Source organism: Rosa chinensis, chromosome 6, assembly GCF_002994745.2.
Source record: "Rosa chinensis cultivar Old Blush chromosome 6, RchiOBHm-V2, whole genome shotgun sequence".
Lineage (NCBI taxonomy): Eukaryota > Viridiplantae > Streptophyta > Magnoliopsida > Rosales > Rosaceae > Rosa > Rosa chinensis.
Genome location: NC_037093.1, coordinates 53,363,343 through 53,382,082, shown reverse-complemented (window position 1 = coordinate 53,382,082; position 18,740 = coordinate 53,363,343). Strand labels below are relative to the sequence as shown.

Below are 18,740 nucleotides of genomic sequence, written 5' to 3'. Positions count from 1 at the left end.
TCCAACTATGAAATACAAATTCTACTTCTTCAATAAGCCTAAAGACGAAGTCACCCTTGTACCTGTGGAAGTGGAAGAATTAGAAGTATGTCAACTGGGAAGCAAAACAACAAATATCTCCCTGCCCATGCTCGATTATCTGGAATTGATTCGCCTTCTACAGATGTTATTGAAGTTCTCTCAGATTTTTCCCGAGTGAGTCCAACTAATTCACCTTCCTCTGATGCTTGACAAGAAAGAGTACCAATACTATCTCTCAGTTTAAAAATGATATGAAACATATAAAGGAAATTAATGAGCTAGGAATCGTGAAGCAGTAGCTACTGTCCCCAATGTTCTATCCAATCTGAGGCACTTGTGCTCATTATTAACGACAATGATATAACAGAACAAAGGATCTAGTGAGAGTGCAATAACACACCAAATCATTATGTTATTCAACCGCTGTTTTAGCTCCTTAACCAAAACTCTGAAATAACATTTCAATGATTTTCTTATTCTCATTATCCTTCCACTATAACCTTCAGGAAAAGTGTCTTCAACAGTTTTTTCAATATCATGAGACACAACATATAACAAATCTCCATCGCCAAAAGCGCACTACAACACTTTTAATGCTACAAACTAACAAACACAGTTTATTCCTTTATTTCACCAAATCCACAAGAAAGTATGCGAACAGAGAACTATCACCCTTACAAAACAACCAACTATTCCTACTAATTACTACAATTTGATTCAGCAGCGTTCGTTATCCTAGTATCTAGATGACTAGATCCTCTTCACTGATACCAAGTCTTGAGTAGTACCATAAGTTCTGTGCAAGGCTTCCGCGCACCAGGCATGACCATCGTCAACCGTTGGCATCCTCACGTCCAGGACAGGATTTATTGGAAGATGAGAACCTGGCATCAACACAGCAGCCAAAACTCTCAGCACGTTTGAAGCATCAATGTCCATCATTACTCGTATTTGTGGAACTCCCTTGGTTGCTGGAGGAATTCCCTCAATTTTGCAGTATCCCAGCAAATGATTTTCTTCCAGCTTCTTGCCATCACCTTCATAAACAATTATAAGTGCTTCGGCTTGGTTATCATGGGATGTTGTGAAAAGCATCTCTCTTTGGGCTGGTATTGTGGTGTTTCTAGGTATGATCGGCACAAAGTTGTTTCCATCAGCTCGAATTCCAATCGAGAGAGGGGTGATCTGAATAGATAGCACATCCATGGATTCAAAAGGATCATGAACACCTGAAGCTACATATCCTTGTAGTGCTGCTCCAGAGACAGCAGCTTCCAATGGGTTCATCCCTTCGTAAAGCTCCTCTTTCTTGCATACGCTCATGACAAGATTTTTTATTTTTGGAATGTATGAACATCCACCAACAAGTACCTACATTGTTCATATCCTCAGGTTTTACCTTTGCATCATGCAAACACTGGATATGAGGCTAACACACTTATTAAATACTGCACGATTAACTTCCTCAAATTCTTCTCGGTCCACTACCTTGCAGATTTTCATCCCATTTCCCAAGTCAACATCAATTTGAACAGAATTTTGGGAGGAGAGACTCTGGATTGCATTCTGTGTTGCAACTCGAAGTAACCCCTTTGATTTGATTTCGTCAACTCCATGACTTGTCAAAAGATTCTCTGCATTTGGCAACAGATGACGCATCATATTCTGAAGCAAGTCTTCTCCTCCAATGGCACTTCCTGTTAAGGCAATTATTTCAGAAATTCCTCGTGGTGCCTCTTCAGCTGTCACACTTATGGCAACATCACAGTATCCTGCACCCATATTGAAGATTAGAACATTCCTATCTGTTGACTTAAATCCCCTTTGTTTTGTATATAAGGTATATAACAATGCCACTGCAGTTGGTTCTGGCATCAGTTTGAAGGAGTTCCATCCTTGAACGTAACATATGAACTCATCATCTTCTGGTTCCTACTGTTTTTAAGGATCTCAACCTGGGAGCCATTCCAGATTGCAACCCTGCATTGTGAGGTACCAATATCAATTCCAACTGTTGTTTCAGGAAAGGTGCATGAAGATTTCTCCTCCAGACTGGTTTCACTATCAGATGCCACTGTGTATGCTGCCTCAGCCATTCCTGCAATGTTGAAAAGTGGGAGACGATGAAAGATGTATTATGAATTTAAAACCATCCGAATATCAAAAGCAGCTGATACAGCACAAGCTGAATCAGGTTAGACATAATGGTGTATGGCTCATAAGCCTTAGGTTCCGTCTCTATGAAAGCAGAAGTACAATAGAAGTTGCATTATGCCTACTTAAGGAGGCCAGACCAAGATAAAAATGAAATTAAATCAAACCCCAAATGAAACTACAACCAAACTAAAATCCCAAAAAAATACCTGAAGTAACAGAAACAAAATAAATAAACCTAATCTATAGGCAAACACCTATGCACAGAATGGATTCATCAATCACTATACAACATATTGTACACAAGTACCCAGAAAATAAAGCACGAAGATGACACCCAAAAGTAGCTTCTTTTTATATACTATGTACCAATCAAAATATATGAGTGAGTTTGGAACATTCAGTATTCTTCAATCTCCACAGTCAACCATTCTCCAGTGCCCTCAAATATTGCAGTTTCAATAACTAGGATTTCATAAATTTGATACAAACAAGTTTATAAATTTGATAAATTTTTTTTGTTTCGTTTTCCAGTTTGCTCTGCCAAATCATCCCAAGAGACACAAACAACTTCCATGGTATCTACAAACCTCTAAACTATGACAAAACAGAGAAAGCGACACCACTATGCACTATGCACTAGCAGGTTGATTAGTAGTAGCATCATCATTGTTGGTAGGAGTTAGGAGCAAGAAGCCCACATAATCTAGTGTCAAATTAAATTTAACTCCAACAAAGAAAATTCTGCAGCAAGATTTAAGCTTTACCACAAACCATGATGAACTTAGTTCCCAGGAGATACAAAATGTGAAACCCAACAAAATTTCTTGCTAACAAAACGAGTAATCAGAACAATAACTCTCTAATCAGACGCAACCCATTACTCATTTTCAGAAAGCATTAGTAGTTCTTGTTGCTAAAGATTAATTGCAGATACCCAACAACTGATTCAAAGCTGTATGCATAACCCTCAAACGGAAAGAGTAACTGGAGCGAATGTAACAACTTACAGTTGACAGTTAAGTGATATATAGCAAGGCTTGAAGAGAGTTTAGATCGCAGGAGCCAGCAGAGAAGACAAGGATCGCTTCGGGTTTGGGAAGAGTGAGATGACAGAGTACGGGAACTTGGGAGTAGGGTCTAAGGCGCCCAAGTTCTAGAGTAGAGGAACAAGGTGGCCTGCCTTAGAATGTGACACTCGCATATTTTGGATCACTATATATACAGATACTAGTCATACTACAATAGAGATTTGTGCCTCTCAAAAGAGAACCTAACTGTTAATACCTAACTGTTAATACCTAACTGTTTTGATTTACACCCCCCCGACCATTAGACCAATAAAACAGTTGGAATACAAATTTGGGCAGGGGCTGCGCGAACGCAAGCCCCCACGGCAACAAATTATGACGTTGGCTCTTCCACTTGTGGAAGACCATAGGTTAGCACCCCTCCTAAGTGCAATGGAGGTCACTGACCTAGGCCATGGGCGTTCTTGATCGCCCAAAAACCCCGTCCAGGTAAGTATGTTACAACGCCGTTGCAGCTTCTCTTTTATACAGTCTCATGTTCCCACTTCTGTTTAAAATCCAATGTGGGACACAACTAAAACAGGCCAAGACTCGAAGAGAGTCGCTTTACTTCTCTTGGTATTCTCCCCAAAACAACCCTGCTGCTCACCAATTCAAAAATCTATAATAATCACAGCAACAAAGTCCTTCAAAAATCATTTGATGAGTGACGCATCAGTATTTACCTAAAGAGAACCTAACTGTTAATACCATAAAACATAGACTCTCAAGACACATTTTAAAGAAATGTTTCTTGAATTTCTTCTGTTTTGTAACGCTGATTATTTGTGGTACTGTGGACCAAATAGTAGTGGTGCTTCAATGTGCTCATCTGAAGAATTGCTTGCTGATGACTACTAGCGAGGAACAGCGTATCGTATGGTTGTCGGGATTCTGGAATGCTTGAAAACCCTGAACTCCGAAAAAAGCATCTTGAGTTAACGGCCTCTGCAGTTGTAGATGTTTCAATGTCAATTTTAAGGAAGCGCCCTGAATCCCAAAGAAGTGCTGAGGTGATCTTTTGTGGAGGACTTTGCAGAAGCTGTGACACAATTCAGTCTCCTGGAATCAATGTAGCGTCTTGGTAGAACATGCCATACGCTTTTGTTTTTCATAGAAAGGTGGGTGCTATAGTGCTGTATGTCATTGTGTCATCATCTTTGTGGATGATTTGTGTATCAAAATTCAAAAGGAAGACAAAGAAACAAATTGTCTATATATATATATATATATATATATCAATGAATTTGCTCTACGTACTATATGACAATAACTTGAGGTACGAATGTGAGCATGGTCCTATTCGTATAACAACTGAAAGTTCTTTTTAAGCCAATTTTGAGGTTGGTAAGAAAAATCATAGAGTACAAGGTATTGGAAAGAGTTGTGAAAATTAAAATCCGGAAGAAGTATTTATGATTCAGTAAAGGCATTTCTGTGTTGATGTATTTATGCGTATCAAGCATCCTGTGTTGATGTCATTATGTAGTTTAATTGCACAAGGATAAATGATTCAGTAAAGGCATTTCTTTTACAGCTCCTTACATCATTTGTGCAGAAAAGGGTATGCCATTGACTCGTGGAGAAGAATTCAGTGGTGCTATTTGTGCCAGTTTCACTTTCATAGTGCAGGGACATTTGCAAGTTTGTTGTCTGGAAACTGTGCAGTAAACATGTTCAACTTGACTTTAAAGATAAGAAGAAAGACAAGCATAGGAACTGAAAGACATACTTAGCCATCAATTAAGCAATAGCTCATATATACAACTTTGTTTTGATTCCCACAAAAAGTAGGACTAGATTAATTACAATATCATCCATTAGGAATTACAAATGGACGAATCAAAAATTGCACAAACTAGGACTGATCAGTGTTTAACAATATCTGCTACAAAGGGATGAGACAGAAGCTCTTCGGCTGTGGACCTTTCCTCGGCTAGGCAACAACCTAGAAAATCCCTTGCAAGACTTGAGATTGTATCCGGGATTTTAGGCACCATTCCATCAACAACGTAGAGGGTGTCACTCTCATGATCGTAAAAATGGTTCCGACTTCCGAGGGCACTCTCCGGTGAGCATCTCAAGAACGATGCACCCCAAGGCCCAAATATCACTCGGCTCCCCTTGTTCATTGTACAGTATAGCCTCCGGAGACAAGTTAGGATGAGATATTTCTTTGGTCTCCCAAAGAGAAGTAACTGACCCATGAGTCTAGATCTGGTTTTGAGTGTGAAGTTTCATAGGGTCTCCAGTTTCCTTCCTTTCCTTCTCCTGATACCACATATACTTTTGCTGCTGGTGAAGTAGGAGAATTAAAATGATTTGCAGATTGAAAGCTGTTGGGAGAATCTGATTCATTCTCTTCTTTCTTGCATGAGCTAACGCTCGAGTCTAATCTTGTTTTCATGTGAAGTGAATGTAAATGCATAGCTCAAAAGGAGCAAAAAATGCCAAGTTCAGTAAGGGTATATAGACAAATTTGATATTTGGATGTTAAAGAATTCTAGGTATATGCAAATTTATTCTTCAGTAAATGCCCCTACAAAATATTAAAAAAGAAAAAAAGAAAAAAAAAAAAGGAAGGAAGGAAATGGAAAAGAGAAAGGGGGCAAATGACAGCAGAAACAAATATGTTCCTGGTGTTGCCAAAACTAATGGCATTGCTTAAGGAAGATTAGTTTCAGTTTCTTCAGGGTTATAAACTCTGATTTCTCCTCAGACAAAATCAATGGTTGAATAATAACTCGCAGTGGCACTCAAAGAGGCTCCAAGCTTCCAACTCAAATTTAAACCACACTGGCGGAGCAAGAATCAATTCCAGGAGCCCAAAAAAACATAAAGCATTAGTTTGATCACTTTGATGCAGCTGTTTGCTTGCTATGCTGCCAGTGTCTAACTAAGTTCTCGCTCATAGACCTTCCCAATGGATCAACTTGCTTACAGCATTGCTCTCCATATCCCGAGTCGTGATGACCAGATAAAGCAACATCTGGGTTTAATATATCTCCACAGTCGATTATTATATTGTGGAGTAAACAACATACCAAGATAATGCTTGGAAGTTTCCGTTTATCTGGTCTCCACATAACCTTGCTGAGGATTCTCCAAGTGCCCTTTAACTGCGAGAATGCCCTTACTGCAAGAGACCTTGCAGCCTCATGCGCGGCATTAAAAGCAGAAACAACAGAAGCTGGAAGGCCACTGCCTTCATAAGGAGTTATGAGCCAGGGAAGGAGAGGATAGCCAACCCCACCAACCACATATTCTCTGATCTCTCCTCCTTCAGATAAAGTTCTAACATTCCCATTTAAACGCTGTCCACTTTCGCACAGCTTGAAAAGCCCTGAACACTTTAATAGTCTAGACACTGTCATTCCCCCAGGCCAACCGGTCACAATATCAAGGAATCTTAACTCATGATCGACAGTTCCCTGCAAGAGCATGCTGTAATTTTTCTCAGTGTCACACCAATCGTCTGATGCTTGAACAGTAGGAAGTGTCATTATGATGTGTGTGCCGTCTATGGCTCCACAGCAATTAGGCAATCCAAAAGATGCTTCAAGTTTAGACTTAATTTCCTCCATCCTATTGGAATCAGGCCACTTGAGATGGTGCTTGGCACGTTCTTCCAATGCTTCAATGAATCTCCAAGTCACCTGAGAAACTGTGGACTGGCCGACCCCAAAGGCAGCTCCCACTGAGACCTGAGACTCACCAGATGCCAACCTTCTCATGGCAATTGCAACCTGTTTCTCAACACTAAGAAGCCTCCCTTCAATGTTGATGAGCCCTGACGGTGGCCTCGACACAAGGTCTTCTCTTACAATAGAACAGATGTAATCAAAAGTCTTTCTAGAGACCCTAAAGAAATACTTAAATCCTTCTTCCTCATCTTTCGATAGTGAAGAGCCTGCACAGTCGAATTACAACAAGCAAGTTCATATATCAGTGGAAGTTCAAAAACAGAAATCAGCTTTAAATGGGAACAACTTGCCTACATACAAAAAACAAACAACGCCTGAATTCGAGTGTTCGTGTCTCCAGAACTCTGATTTTGTCAGGATTGACAACTTTTAATATACTTCAGATTATATCATTTTATTAAAAATCACATTTCAATATTTCTTTCCCTAATACCAACCTTCTCATGGCAACTGCAACCTGTTTCATTGATGCTTGAGCAACACTTCGAAAAGAGTAGTCCTTTTTGAACTCGAGCAATAGAAGCCAACAATATCACTAATCCAAACTATAAAATCTCTACTGCTCCCTCTAGCAATTCTAACTCAATTACGCCTTCCTCTTTTAAGAAGGTAAAACACATGATGATTGATAGCTATTAAAACTCAATCAAAAGCAAATTACTCTTATAGGAAGGTAAAACTCAGTAAACCCAAATTTGGGAGCTGAGTTCATTTCAGGTACTTGTCTGAACTCTTATCAACATTCATCAAATCGATGATGTTTATCACCATTCATCAAGTTAATGATGTTAGCTAACCAAAAGGCACAGTTCAAAAGTCTGCATCTTTATGATTGCCATTAACCAACTGATCTATAACAAAATCACCACCTATTCTACGTCTATGCTTCATAGTTTTGGCACAAAAAAATATAATTTAAAGAAAACCCAGAAGTCCCTGTGTCTGTAATCTGACCAAAACAACCAGTAATATGAAATGCTGTGTGAAACACAGGGAGCACAGTAACTGAAGTGAATTGAATTATAAGATTAACCTGGGTTTGAAGCATTCTTGTGCCAGAAACTATCCCACCACTCAGAGTCAGGAGCTTTAGGCTCGACTGGAGCCACACTTGAGCTTTTGCATTTCTTCAATTTACCATCTTTCTTATTTTTCTTTGATTTCTTGGGAGGCGCCATCAAGCTCAGTTCAGGAAAGCCCACAACTTCTGGTTGGCTTTGAACTTGAAGGGAAGTGAGATTCTTAACAGCCAGGGAAAGGTGAAGCTGGAGAGTTGTGTCAGAAATGTTTTGGTTTGGGAAGAGAATGAAGGAGAGTGATGGACAATTAAATAAACTTGGAGAAGGTTGACACTTGACACTACTTGGAGCAATAAACTTGGCCCAATAGATGTTGCACCAGCAAATCTCACCTGCATAACCCCCATGGTTACAGGCCCAATAGGTTCTGAAAAGCGAACAGTACTCATTGCCTATGTGGTGATTATTATTTTCTATGACCGATCGAGTGTATACAATTATGTGTATATCTTTCACTCTTTTTGATTTAGCAGTAGTGGAGAGAGATTGGTACATAATCGGCAAGGGTAAAAACTTCAAATGGTACTTGAACTATTATAAAAGGAATTTTTTGGTAACCTACAATTTTTTTTTTTTACCTCAAGTAGTGCGTCTTACCAAATATGGTACTTCCGTTATCTTTCCCGTTAAAGTCACTTACATGGCGTGTATTTTTTTTTTTTTTTATAAAACCTCCAAATTGTACATAAACTATTGCAAAATGTATTTTTTTCTACATATATTTTTTTATTATTTCAAATGGTACCTCAAATATTGCGCTGTTACTAAATATAGTACTTTGGTTAGCTTATTTGTTAAAGTGGCCTACTAAATATGTTTTGAGTTTTATGATGATCAATATGTATCATATCTTCCGTAGCATAGGTTTATGATCAATATATGTTGGATTAGTATGTATCATATATTTGGAGTTTTCATCTTAGATTTGTGGTTAATATGTATAATTTGTTTTGTTAACTTCTCCACTTTCATCTTGCAAGTGAGACAGTCTCCGCTAAGCGCAACACTGCTAGCGGAACTTCTCCCTCTCATCTTACAAGCGAGACAGTCTCTGCTAGGCACAACGCCGCTAGCGGACCTTCTCCCTTTCATCTTGCAAGAGAGACAGTCTCCGCTAGGCGCAACGCTGCTAGCGGACCTTCTCCCTCTCATCTTGCAAGCAAGAAACTACGCTCAACACCACCTTGCAGGTAAGGTCCCTGCAAGCATCATAACGTTGACCTTCAGCGGAGGGACTTCCGTCAACGACGACTCCCAAGGCAACGCCTCATAATGACAACGACCACCACGTGGCGTTGCAGTCAAGCCCTGTTCCTCCGGAACAAGTAAGGGGACACGTCAACACAATCTTTGACGACCGTAATCAGGCATGTTGACCCCCGCCACTCGGGTATCAAAAATTGGGCTCGCTACCCAACACCCGTTGCTCAGCGTAGCTCCCCTCACCAAACAATATACCAGCCAAACGGAGGCCTATCTTAGCCGAGGAGTGGGGGACTCCTTGGGGGGCCTAGCAGGGGCCCACCCAAAGGGTATAAAGCGTTTGCTCTGAACAAGTCCATGGTTGATAACGCATTGACGCTAATTATGCTTTCCCAAGTCTAGCAGAAGTAATGATTCAAACCGCTAGGCAACTCCCCAACCAAGATTGCTCTCCTTGACTGGAGACTTGGGGGACTTGTACTTGCACAAGCATTTGCCAAGCATAATTAGCTATAATGAGTCACGTTCATACCACCGCCAACGGTACCAACAACCATCAACGGTGTGACCTATAGAAACATAGCCAAACAGGCCATCACCTGAGTCCCGGCTCACCCCCAGATCATCGCTAACGCCCCGCGCCAAGAGAGCCTCGTTGAAGCATCAGAAGCTGGGAACTGAAGCATATCAGTCCCACATCGAAAACAAGGAAGATGTCAGCCTCTTCCCCACCTATAAAAGGTCCACTCCTCTCTCCTCATTAATTACGCATTTACTACTTACCTAACGTTATTCTATCAACATAAATACATTGACTAACTTAGGCATCAGAGAAGAGAAGACTGCCAACCGCGGTCTCCCTCTTATGCCCTTTCTATTTCATTTGACAGATAGCAAGAACAACAATAATATCACAAGTAGTGGTTTGCCCCTCGAACCAGCGTTAACCGAGGTTTAGCTACTGCTAAATCTTAGACATTAATAAGTTCAGTCCTAACCATTTGATAAGCATGCACATGTATGCAAAACATACCTGATTGATGAGAGTTTTGCATGAAGCTTGAAGCATTCTATTCTTCTAAGGATCCAAGAGTAGAAAGCTATTACATGAAAACATGACTCTTGGTTGTTGCGCTTAGGAAATGCCAGTCAAATAAACACTGCACTAACAATGATGGATAAATGAAGCCTGGGGATAGTAATAGAGTATAATGTATGAGACCAGGATCAGCTGGGGGCAGATAGAGAGAGAGAGAGAGAGGAAACTAAAATTACTAAATTACCTGTTGAAAAACCAGTTCTGCCCTTCATTAAATGCATAATGGCATGTGGACTGACGGAGTCATTGATATCATGTATGTATATTGGGTCGGACTTCATATTTGATGTACCAAAATTTATGTTTTGGAACTTGCTGTATTGAAATTCATAGTGAGCCTTGCTTTGGGTACTATTCATGAATTTTCCATATATATAAATTATGATCCAACAAGAGGCGGAGTTGAGTTCGAGCACAAATACTTCCTTCACAGGATTTAAACCATCTACCCGGTTGGGCATGCCGACATCCATTCAACCACTGATCTTGCTCTTTGTGGGATTTGAGGTCCCTGTGGCCACATAACCATCTTTCCTAGTCTCATGGTGTACCGAAGATGATGCAGCGTCTCATTAGATGTATGAAAGATATATTTTGGCTTGATGGATTGATTTGTGTCATAAGTAGCGGATAATGGCTCCGATTTGTATTGTTTCAACCTACTTATAAAACTTCTTCTGATGAATGTAAAAAAAAAATAGTAATGGCGCAATACTTGAGGTAAGAAAAAAATTGTAGGTACCAAAAAATACATTTTGCAATATAGTTCAGGTACCATTTGGAGTTTTACACAAAATCTAATACATGCCACATACGTGACTTTAACGAAAAAAGTTAATGGAAGTATTATATTTAGTAATGGCGCAATACATGAGGTACCATTTGAGGTAAAAAAAATTTTTAAAAAATTGTAGGTACCAAAAAATACCTTTCGCAATAGTTCAGGTACCATTTGGAGTTTTTACTCAATTGAGGAGAAAAATATACAAACAGTACTCAAATTTAGACCCATTTTAAATATTAGTACCCGACTTTGCAAAACTACAACTTTGGCACCCGATGTTTGAAGCTCGACCCAATAATTGTACACCTTGTCCATAACGGCGTTAACTAGCCAGCCACATGGCAAAACTTGAAGGGTAATTAGGTCATTTCAACCCAAATTCACACACTCTCTCAGTCAAACCCAAATTCAATAACTCCACCCAAATCACAACACCAACTCCCCCACTTCCTCCGCCTCCTCTACCACCACTAACCCAAACCGTAACCCTAGGCCCACTCGCAACACCATCTCCTCCCTCACCGCCATCATGGACAACCTAATGCACTCATGGTGGGAGTCCATCTCCAAAGCCCACTCCCGCATCCACTCTCCTCCTTTGCCGACTCTGAACACCCTGCCTTCTTTCTCCTCTACTCCCTTGAAGCCTATGTCGCAATTTCGGTTGTCCTTTCCTTCCTCTTTCTCCAGCTTGGGATCCAACCCGCTCTGCAATTGGCTTTACAACACCTTTCACTCCTCCGACCCCCATCTACGACTCATCGTTTTCTCCATCCTCCCTCTCCCACATCCACTCTCTCTTGTCTGACTCTTTGACTTCACTTCCCTCCCTCACCGGAATTTCAACTTTTTGTAGAAATGGGGTCTAGATTTTCAGTGAGATGAGTTGGAAATCCAGCTACAATATCAAAACTCCAAACATGCACCAAGAAATCCTAACACCCATGGAATCGAAGATATTCACAAACACAATACACAACCAAATTCTTCACGAACTTTATCAAGTTCTCTCTGAAATTCATAAACCATGTTGCACAAAGAGAGAGAGAGAGAGAGAGAGAGAGAGAGAGAGAGAGAGAGAGTGAGGGAGAGAGGAATCAAGTTGCTATGTATTAAGTATATTACAAAAATCTATGGGTTAAGATATGGAGTGACCCAAATACCCCTCAAAATATGTCACCTATCACAAGACTCATGTATGAATAATATGTCGAGTTGAAAATTTCAGATACGTGTTATAGTTTTGCATAGTTGGGTACTAAGGTTTAGAATGAGCCTAAGTTCGGGTATTATTTGTATATTATTCTCCTCAATTGAGATTCGAGAATAGAAAATAAATATCACACTTTTGTTGTGGTCTTCATACTCGAGTTTTGATATGAATTATCTAATAACAATGCTAGTGAGGAAACTAAAATTAGACTGAGAATGTGTTGATCAAATCCTAATTCAAATCCACTTCCCCCTAAACCCTAATTTTGAACAAGCTATGCTATTGGTGTTTCATACTCAGGAAGAAAAGAAAAAAAAAAAAACTAACCACGTTTAGGCAGAGGGTTTGTTGACGATACTTGTGAGGAAACCGAGGTCAAATTGAGAAGGCGTTGATCAATTGAAGAAGAGTTGAGAGGGGTGAGAGGAGGAGAAAAGAAAACAACGTCTGATAGAGAAGACGTTGCCCAGATAATATCACAAAGAAAAAAAAAGGGTTTAAAAGATACAATCAAGAAAGTAAAAAGAAAAAAAAGAAGGAATTTTTGTAATTAAGAAAACATAGAAATATAAAAATCAGAAATTATGCTTTAATGATATGGATACACCACATAAGCTGCCACCTAAGGTGGGCTCTAGGTGGTTTCCCAAAAGGTGATTCACTTAGCATTACTCTATCTAATATAACTTCAAAATTTACTCTATATTTTGAGTTTTACTATTAAACTTTGATGATTCTTCATCACTGCCGTGTTTTTGTAGATGTGGTAGTTTGATTATGCAATTTTAGACGTCATTGGAGTCAGCGGGACTGTGACAATTGGTTCCAATCATGGTAGTTGCTGATATTGGAAGTTTTTTTAATTTTTTTATTTATAAGATGCTGATATTGGAAGTTACCGTCTGCATTGATATGGTCACTTCTGCCAATATTTGGTCCCTCGACTAAAAAGGTAGAAGAAGTAAACACTTTTTTCAGTTTCATATACTTGTCCATGAAATTGTTTTCCGGGACTTAAGAGTGTTAGAATCCCCCTGATCCAAGCAATGGTATGACGTAGTTGTGAAATGAAATAAATGTTGTAGTAAAAAATGGAATTGCAGAGAGAATTGGATCTTATTATTGATAATAGGAGCCCTTTATATAGGGAATTCACAGAGTACAAGAAATGTAATAGAATCCGAACATAATTAGGAAATCTAGAACATTCTCATATTACAACTCTAGGACTAAACCCTAGTTTGAAAAGGCACACATGATGTCGACATCCTGCAACACTCCCCCTTGTGCCGCTCAAACTTGGTGATGACGCTTTGATCGTTGACTCACTAAAAACCTTGCCAGGTAACAAAAACCATGTGGGACAAAAATAACCCTGGTCGAAGGACAAAAAGAGCACAACACGTCATTTACTCTTCGAGATCGAACATGCAGACATCATACCTCCCCCTGATGTCAATATCTCCCCCTGATTGCTACAATCATAGGAGTTCAGATAACTTTCTCAATCTGATGCTCTTCCCATGTTTCTCGAAGGTGGATTTAGGTAACGACTTAGTAAATAAGTCTGCGACATTATCCTCTGATCGGATTTGATTTACTTCAATATTTAGAAGTGCTTGTTGTCGCTGATTATAAAAGAACTGAGGAGATATATGTTTGGTGTTGTCGCCTTTGATGAAACCTAATTTCATTTGCTCAATACAAGCTGCATTATCTTCATAAATGCATCTAGGCTCATCTGTGGTAGACCTCAAACCACAAGTTCCCCGAATATGTCTAATTATAGACCTTAGCCATATGCATTCTCGCACGGCTTCATGTAGAGCGATAATCTCTGCATGATTTGAGGAAGTAGTAACAAGGGTCTGCTTTGTAGACCTCCAAAATATCGCAGTGCTTCCTATGGTAAAGACATAACCCGTTTGGGAGAGACCTTTGTGAGGGTCAGAGAGATACCCTACATTAGCAAAACTCATTAAGACATCGTTGTCATTTTGATGGAGAGGAGGAGGAGGACGTTGGCCACCATGGACGGCGGCGCCGGCGTCTACATCACGGAAGATAACATTTTGCCTTGTGGGGTCTGATCCCATACTTCGGTCATTTCTTTTCTCTCTGTAGGGATGAAACAAGCACATATCAATAGTACCTCTCAAGTATAAAAGATTGTCTTTACACCAATCCAAGGACGGTGTGTTGGCGCAGAGTTATGTCGAGCTAACAAGTTCACGGTGAACGAGATGTCCGGTCTTGTGCATTGAGCTCAGTACAATAATACCCCTATTGCACTTAGATAGGGCACTTTAGCCTCTAATAAGTCTTCGTCCTCATCCCTTGGACGAAACAGATCATTTCCAGGCCGATCATAGGAGTACTCACAGGCTTCGCTTTATCTTCATTAAAACGCCTTGGTAATTTTTGAGTATATGCTGACTGATGGATCATAATCCCATCACTACGGTGCTTGTTGGTGACGAAAAATTCTGTAGAGAAGTTTGACTCACCAATGAATGCGGACTGGAGCGAGAGCTGACCGGGAACAATCGAGAAGCTTCCTTCGAGCGTTGACCTAGAGTTTGACCGTCTACTAGAGGAGAAGGGGGGGTACATGCAGAAAACCCTCTGATGCCTAAGTTAGTACATTTCTTAGTAGTGGAGTATTGAGAATTGGAATTCGATGGATTACCTAGACGTCGAGCCTCCTTTATATAGGCGATGACTTACTTTGGGAACAAGCCGCCATTATTTCTGCTTTGATGGCTGCATTTATTTATACACTTATAATGACAATTATTGCTGTACTAATAACAGTTAATCATTGCGTACTTACTACTGTCATTCATTGCGTATTTATGATAGTCATTCATTGCGTACTTATAATCATAATCATTGTGGGTAGTTATTGTCGTAATAATCGCCGCATTCATGACTGAAATTTAACGTCATACTAATTACGGAATTAATCGCCTTAATTGCAAGCCCAACAGAATTTGACCACTCCCACAATGCCCCCAAATTTTCTCTTTGGACACTCGTCCTAAGAGGAAATTTCCATTCTCTGGCTGCTTCAAATCTTGCCTCTAATATTTCCTCGAGCCCTGGCCGTCCCGATTCTTTCCTCGAGCTCTGGCCTCCCCGATTCTTTCCTCAGGCCCTAGCCGCCTCGATTCTTTCCTCAAGGCGAAGATTCATTTTCAACATGAGACATGGAATTGCCCCCATTTCCCTTTGAATATAATGAACAACATTTTATTCTCCTTGGCCACCGGCCTTGGGTATTTACTCTGGCCACCAGCCTTACACATACATTTCAACAACACTGACCATAAATATATTTCAAATATAAAAGGAAAAAGTCAGAATATGATTATTAAAGGAAAGAACGCTAGTCTACGTTACCCAAACTTTTGTCACTTCTGGCTTGTATTCCATCACTCCCAGTCCTTAGTGACAGAAATAGAATCCCATCAGGGGCAGCTCCCGCCATCACTTTTTACGGATAAGTGATTCCCACAGACGGAGCCACTTGTTGGTGACGAAAAATTCTGTAGAGAAGTTTGACTCACCAATGAATGCGGACTGGAGCGGGAGCTGACAGGGAACAATTGAGAAGCTTCCTTCGAGCGTTGACCTAGAGTTTGACCGTCTGCTCGAGGAGAGGGGGGGTACCTGCAGAAAACCCTCCAATGCCTAAGTCAGTACGTTTCTTACTTGTCTTTTTAATAAACACGCATGGGCATATTTCATTATTCACATATCCCTTCCCAATCAAGTAGTCACTTAGACGGTTATACCACATCCGTCCGGATTGTTTCAACCCATATAGTGAGCGTTTCAATCTTATTGAAAACGCGCTCCGTGGTTTAGAGCCACTTGATTTGGGTAATTGAAGTCCATCTGGAACCTTCATATATATCTCTGAATCTAGATCCTCATAGAGATATGCTGTAACCACATCCATAAGCTGCATGTCAAGTTTTTTGGAAACTACCAAACTGACAAGGTAGCGAAATGTTATAACGTCCATTACGGGAGAATATGTCTCTTTGTAGTCGATTCCAGGGCGTTGTGAGAAACCTTGCGCCACAAGGCTGGCTTTGTATCTAACAAAACACAGGACCATTTATGGCCAACATGCTTTATACTTGGGGGTGTCAGCGTTATAGGCCCAAATACATGTCTCTTTGTTAGTGAATCCAATTCAACCTGGATCTCATCTTTCCATCTAGGCCAATCTGCTATTCGTTGACATTCTTCAATAGAGCGAGGTTTGATATCATCGTGTTCTATAATTCCTTCAGCGATAGAATATGCAAATACATCATCAAGGATAATAGAATCTCAATTCAACGTCTCATGTACACTAGTGTAATTCATGGAGATCTCTCTATTCTCTGGAATTGGTTCTAACATTGGAGCGTCCCCCAATGATGTCTCTTGGACATAACCATAATCCGGAATACCTTCATGAGACAGGTTATTTTTTTTTTTTTTGAAATAGGGCCAATACGGCTGCCCTCAAGCCTTGACCATTAATGAAACCTCAGAATACATGGGGGGACATGATACCTAAACCCCAAATTACAATAAGCATAGAGAGAACATCCTAGATTAAAACCGGGATTCTCCACAAAATCTATGTATTCTAACAAGCACCAAGTAGCGAAGAGTGTATCATTGGCTACTCTATTCGCTTTACAAAGGTGGTGACATACCGGAAAGATTTTGCTCACAGGTTATTTATGTCAATGATTAATGGATCTTTTTGTGCCAAACTCGCTTTGTTTCTTGGGCGAGAATCCATCGAACCTTTGGGCCTCCCACGTTTCCTTGCTGGGAGCCCGACTTGAGCCACATTGCCATCACCATTAGTGGTGACGGCGCCGTGCCCAATACCCATAGGGGTGGTACCATGACCATGATTTTTAGGGACATCAATCCTTGCAGGCATGTTTGCAACATGTATATATGATCTTGTCACTTTAACGATATCAGAAAACGCATCAGGCATAGAGTCTGCTACATTCTGAAGATCGAGAATTCTCCGCACTTCAATTTCCGACTGTGCGGTTCGGGGATCAAGATGAGACAAAGTGGGGACAGACCACGACAATTCCTGTCGTTTCTGTTGAACATTGTTGTTCTTATCTCCCCATAACGACGGGAAGACTATCTCATCAAAGTGACAATCTTCAAATCTAGCGGTAAATAGATCGCCTGTCAAGGGTTCTAAGTAGCGGATAATGGTTGGAGAGTCATATCCAACATAAATGCCTAATCATCTTTGAGGTCCCATTTTGGTGCGCTGTGGCGGCGCAATTGGCACATAAGCTGCACACCCAAATATGCGTAAGTGTGAGACGTCAGGCTCATATCCAGTAACCATCTGGGATGCAGAAAAAGGTTGAGTGGCAGTAGGCCTCAGACGAATAAGCACAGTTGCATGCAATATTGCATAGCCCCAAGCAGAAACAGGGAGATTGGTGCGCATAACCGATGCTCTAGCAATCATTTGAAGTCTTTTAATGGCAACTTCTGCGAGACCATTTTGGGTGTGAACATGAGGAACAGGGTGTTTAACCTCAATCCCAATGGACATGCAATAGTCATCAAAAGTTCTTGATGTAAACTCTCCTGCATTGTCAAGGCCAATTGACTTAATAGGATGATCAGGGTGGTGAGCCCTTAATTTAATGATTTGTGCTAGGAGTTTAGAAAATGCAGCATTTCTTGTGGACAAAATCATGACATGTGACCAGCGTGTCAATACATCAACCAACACCATAAAATATCTAAATAGTCCGCAAGTTGGTTGGATAGGTCCACAAATATCACCTTGGATTCTTTGTAAGAATGAGATATTTTCTTTAGTGTCCTTTGCATGCATAGGATGGTTTTGATTCTAACTTTGCTAAAGAGCAGGCTTTGCAAAACGAAAGATAAGCTTTAGAAGTAGAAAATTGGGTCAAGGAAGCAGTGTTGGCGTCAAAACCAACGTGGGGCCGCAGGGGGTAGGCGGCTCCAGCCAATCACAGCCGGTTTTGCATAGAGACGACGCCATGTGGCGTCTATGCCCTTCCTTGGATAGAATTTTGGGTTTGACTTCTTTTTGTTTTAAAAAATGGATGTCCGTGTGAAGTCTTTAGTATACCGATCATCATATCACGACCTGGGTGTCCCAGGCGGTCGTGCCAAAGTCTATATGTGTCAGAATCCCATAAGTCATTTCTCATGACATGGTTGGATTCAATGACTCGAATAATGGTTGCATACAACCCACTAGTGCGACACATAAGTTTCTCTAACACTCGTTTATGTCCGTAGTCATTAGATGTGATGCAAAGGAACTCTTGTCCATTCTCACAATGTATTTCCACATGAAAACCATTGGCTCTTATATCTTTAAAACT

The 18,740-nt window shown here is 40.4% G+C and overlaps 1 protein-coding gene, 1 non-coding gene and 1 pseudogene across 2 annotated transcripts; all 3 read right to left on the bottom strand.

The window, feature by feature from the left end:
• Positions 1-559: 559 nt before the first annotated feature.
• LOC112174059 lies at positions 560-3,714 on the bottom strand (annotated as a pseudogene).
• Positions 3,542-3,703, bottom strand: LOC112174967. Its single transcript, XR_002926273.1, has one exon. It is a non-coding gene; the product is annotated as a U1 spliceosomal RNA (small nuclear RNA).
• Positions 3,715-4,978: 1,264 nt separating the features above from the next.
• LOC112168956 (protein ANTAGONIST OF LIKE HETEROCHROMATIN PROTEIN 1) lies at positions 4,979-8,297 on the bottom strand. The gene is made up of 2 exons (XM_024305889.2): positions 7,983-8,297; positions 4,979-7,155 (listed from the first exon to the last, which is right to left on the bottom strand). Exons 1-2 carry the CDS (start codon positions 8,125-8,127, stop codon positions 6,098-6,100), a joined length of 1,203 nt encoding a protein of 400 aa, XP_024161657.1. The 5' UTR covers positions 8,128-8,297; the 3' UTR covers positions 4,979-6,097.
• Between the last annotated feature and the right edge of the window lie 10,443 nt (positions 8,298-18,740).

Excerpts from the sequence above, each read along its gene's own strand:
- LOC112168956 (XM_024305889.2), bottom strand. The coding sequence starts at position 8,127 with ATGGCGCCTCCCAAGAAATCAAAGAAAAATAAGAAAGATGGTAAATTG. Across the intron at positions 7,156-7,982 it reads CAAGAATGCTTCAAACCCAG|GCTCTTCACTATCGAAAGAT; the intron begins GTTAATCTTATA and ends TCGACTGTGCAG.